Source organism: Phragmites australis, chromosome 16, assembly GCF_958298935.1.
Source record: "Phragmites australis chromosome 16, lpPhrAust1.1, whole genome shotgun sequence".
NCBI lineage: Eukaryota > Viridiplantae > Streptophyta > Magnoliopsida > Poales > Poaceae > Phragmites > Phragmites australis.
In genome coordinates, this window is record NC_084936.1 from 15,286,046 (window position 1) to 15,290,774 (window position 4,729).

At 44.9% G+C, this 4,729-nt stretch overlaps 1 protein-coding gene across 1 annotated transcript; it reads right to left on the reverse strand.

The window, feature by feature from the left end:
- Nucleotides 1-1,858: 1,858 nt before the first annotated feature.
- LOC133895082 (uncharacterized) lies at nucleotides 1,859-2,449 on the reverse strand. Its single transcript, XM_062335282.1, has 2 exons — nucleotides 2,230-2,449; nucleotides 1,859-2,115 (listed from the first exon to the last, which is right to left on the reverse strand). The coding sequence occupies exons 1-2, from the start codon at nucleotides 2,447-2,449 to the stop codon at nucleotides 1,859-1,861; spliced, it is 477 nt and encodes a 158-aa protein (XP_062191266.1).
- Nucleotides 2,450-4,729: the final 2,280 nt, after the last annotated feature.

The following is a 4,729-nucleotide window of genomic DNA, read 5'->3' on the forward strand; positions in this document are numbered from 1 at the left end:
ATTCCTTGGGTTGACGTTGTGTCACCAACCCAGGAAGACATCTTCGGGACACAGCCGCATGTGGTAGAAGAGCAGCAACCCGAGGGACCGGGAGAGGTGCCAGCTGCAGGTGACCGTGGATGCAGTTACACCATGCAGGAGGACCTTCATCTTGTGAAGGCATGGCTGAACGTGAGTATGGATCCTATGGTGGGAAGTAACCAGAGTATAGGGGCTTTCTGGCAGAGGATCGAGACCTTTTTCCACAAGCACAAAGACTTTTATTCCACCCGCAAAAAGAAGTCTCTGCAGGGGAGGTGGACCTTCATCAACGGGATGGTGCAGAGGTTCTGCGGCCATTATGCTAAGGCCCTCAGTAATAGGAGGAGTGGGATGACCAAGCCGGACACGGTACATTTATTTTCTATTGTTCATGTAGCTACACGCCATTGTATGAGTGCAGTGTCCAATAAGTATCGAGTTGTTTGTGTTTCAGATCGCGGCGACATGTCAGATGTTCCAATCCGTGGAAAAGAAGGAGTTCACGTTGCTGCCTTGTTGGGTGGAGTTGCGGTATCATCCGAAGTGGCAATCCGAGGCCTCCCGCAAGAAGCAGAAGACGTCCGCCGTCGGCAGCCCCGCATCGACGCAGCACGTCGAGTCTTGTCCCGGGGTGAACGAACCCAACGGTGTAGCCACAGGGCCTTCCAGTGGCGGCACACGGCCGAAACGCCCACCAGGCTGCAACCGCTCTAAGGAGGTAGCTCGCGGTTCTTCGTCCTCAAACTCAGCATATGGGCCGATGATTGAGATTTTTGACCACCAGATAGCCATGAAGGAGAAGGTTGAGAAGGAGAGGGCTGAGAGATTTGCTGAGATGATGCGAATAGAGCAGCAGAGGCTGAGGCTAGAGAAGGAGCATGTACAATTGGAAAAGGTCAAGGAGGAGAGGGAAAAGGTAAAGGAGGAGAGGGAGATAATGAACATGGACCTTTCATAGATGGATGAGGACCAGCAGTCCTACTACAAGAGCCTCCAGCAAAGCATTATTGCAGCTCGCCGTGCTGCATCTGGCCCATCCGGCTAAATTGTCAACTTGGTTCAACTAAGTTTGAGATTCCAGTTTTCCTGCATTTAACGGACATCCTCATGTATATTGCATGATTGTATAAGACATGTTGAGCTTTATTTGTGTTTGAAGTACCGTATGGTTCATTGGTATGCAAGACTCCGAACTTTGTGCGTAGGAGCTGATGTATAATGTCAAGTTGAGTCTGTGAACCGCGGTCTGCGCAGATTTGGTTTGCAATTTGTTATTTTTTTCGTATTATGTTGTGCCGTTCAAAGAACCTACCATTCCCAGATTACATTGTTGTTACATTTCTACCTCCGGCTATCTTTGTACTGCGAAGCATAAAGACTACCATGCATTGAGTACAATTGCTTACACACACAAGAAGCACGATCCATTCCATCACCAAACATAACACGCACTGCCATAATACGCACGTACATATGACATACCTCCTTAGGACATACTACGTACCATATAATTGATCGAACTACTAGAGGTGCATACTACTGTCCTCCGTGGAGTTGCCAAAGATGCTCAACAATGTCGTCACGGAGTTGCAGATGACCCGGCCTGCTTCTAATTTCACCATACCTTTGCATAAATGCTTCGAGTGGGGGGGGGGGGGATTACGGCGTGCGACGGCACCACTTCCTCACCAGCACCCTCGTACACGTGTTCGACTTCCCCCTCCGGTCTCTCATCTTCGATTATCATGTTGTGCATGATAATGCAGGCGGTCATGATGTCATTGAGGGTCTCCTGATCCCAGAACCTTGCTGCTCCCCGCACTATGGGAAACCGGGCCTACAAGACTCCGAAGGCCCGCTCGACATCCTTTCGGACTGTCGCCTGTTGGACCATGAAGTGCTGCCGCTTCCTCCCAACAAGAGATTGTATGGGCTTCACGAACGTAGCCCACTCCGGATAGATGCCGTCTGCAAGGTAATACCCCATTGTGGAATGGTGTCCATTAATGGAGTATTGTACCTTGGGTGCCTCGCCGACGGCAAGGTTGTCGAGGAGATGTGAACGGTGCAGCACGTTGATGTCGTTTAAAGAACCTGACATTCCAAAGAAGGCATGCCAAATCTATAGGTCCTGCGAAGCCACTTCCTCTAGAATGATCGTCGGTGCGTTCACATGGCCGGTGAAAGAACTCGACCACGCCGTCGGACAGTTCTTCCACCTCCAATGCATGCAGTCAATGCTTCCCAGCATCCCAGGGAACCCTCTTCGCTGGTTCATAGCAAGCAAGCGAGCAGTGTCCTCCTCGTTCGGAGCATGGAGGTACCCATCGCCGAAAATCTCGACGATAGCACGCACAAACCGCCTCATGCTCTCCCCTAGCTGGAGGCACTCATCAAGAGAATCTGCAGGCGCATCGTATGCTAGCATACGGAATGCCGCGGTAACTTTTTGCAAGGAGGATAGCCCAGCTCGCCTGCAGCGCTCCTCCTTTGCTGGAACCACGGGTCATGCTCCTCAACCGCCTAGACAATCTTCGAGTATAGCTCACGTTTCATCCTGAACCTGCACGAACACCGAGCATTACTACCTCACACACCTTCTCTACATAACACTTACACACGACAACCGCTATTTACAAGTTTACCTGTGATGGAAAATGTAGTCGAGGTACACCGCGGGGTCCGCAAAGTAGTCGTTGTACAACCTATTGTGGCCCTTCAGCCGATTCTGGTGGATACGTCGATGACCTGGCACTGAACCGACCTACGGCCCTCGGTGTGATGCCTCCCCGTCTGCATGCCAAGCGCTAAGAGTAGCTAAGACCAAATCATCTTCCTTATCGGAAGAATCATTGGAGAAACACAGGTCTCTCAGGTACTACTTCCAGGCTGAACGAGGATCCATTTCGTGGCTTACAAATGAGAGTACCCGAGCCTCATATATATAGTGAGGTGCAGAGCCTTCTGAAGGAATCCACCACATTTCCTTCCCCTACAAGCCACTACTCGTGAGGCTTCTACAGCAAGATTGCTTCTTCCTTCCTCTGTAAGCTAAATTATCGTCCAAGTCGCAACCGTTGCATACGTTGCAAATAACCTTTTTTTCCTGCGTAGTTGCAAGGGCGACAACAATTAGCTCTGACAACAAATATGCCGAACAAATATTTATTTTTTCCGAACAAATTCAATTATTTCAAACCACTAAATTTTACCGTGCCAACCATTGGCTGTTGCAACGGGAACCAGTGAAACCAGATGCTGCTACGGCGGTTGGGCACAAAATATTTTAATATAGGAAAGAGAAGATAGGGGATGATATATAGAGTTTCTGTTGGAGATGGAGGGAATGAGGGCTGCTGCAATAGTGATAGGAGATGCTGTAATAGTATTTTAGAGGATGAAATTTTGCGGTTTCTATTAGAGATGACATAAACTTTTCAGAAAGCTAGCTTTCAAGAAAGAGAGGATCTAAAGTAACGTTCAATTGGTTAACCAAAATTGAGTAGAATGGGATCATACTAGATGTGATGGGACTTAGATGGGATGATCTTAAATGAGTTGGTATAAGAATGCATTTAGTTGGCTATATGAAATGAGATAACTTGATATAAGATTCTGTTCGATTAGCTGAATGGGTTTATCTTGGATGAGTGGTATAAAATGTAAAAAATATATATAAATATAATATTATAAAGGAACTTATTTTTTCACCATATAAGTTAGGGCTATAAATATTTCTAAAAATTAGTTTACCATATAAGAAGAATATTAATGATTTTTTTCCAGATTTTTGGTATTCATTTGAGACCCTAACAATAGTTAGAAATTATAAAAGTAGTTTGTTTTTGAGAATTTTAGTTTTAATTTTACACAGAATTTTTATGTGAATTCAATTAAAATATGTTACATATATATTATGGTATATGTATAAAAAATTCTATAATTTTTTATAACAAAAGACCACTATTTTAATTAGGAAAGCATCAGACAAACATGTAAAAAAATACATACTGTTTACAGGGACGAGTTCGTCCTAGACAAGCGTCGTTCGGCCGATTTCCGCGAACTAGCTCGTTCAGGATCTTAGATTAGATAAATATACTTAGAATCTGCAATTCTGCATCAATCGGTCCTGCACGAGTTCGTTCAGTTCAACGATCCAAACAGAGATAAACTCACAATCTAGATGAGATGATACATATACGAGTTAGTTCAACCATCTTGAGGTGGAAATTGATCACTCACGGGCATTAGTGCTAACTGTTTTTTTGGGGTCAAATAATCGTAAAGCAAGTAATGGTCCCTAAAAGCTTAGGGCACCGTTAAATGGACCAGAAACTATTTCAGGGTTTGAGTGGACTAACACGATATTTCAGGGAGTAGAGTAAACTTTTGCTTTGTTATAATAATTAATATTTTATTAACTTTGGTCTGACATGATATTTATGTGATTTCTACTGTTCCTTCGTAATAACACTGACCTATTTCTTGCTCGAGTTGGGCTTTTGGTTTCATATGGAATCTACTTTTTACTGTAATTCCAATAAAATCAGTCTGAAATATCTTCAGAAATCCGCTCCAACCAATGAAGATGAACCAATTTTATTAGCGCCGGTAAGGGAGTTACAAGATCCGATCACAACCAAATTATCTGATCTATGCGAGAAACCAGCCAGACGGATCTTCCTAGTTTCCTTTTCCCGTCCGC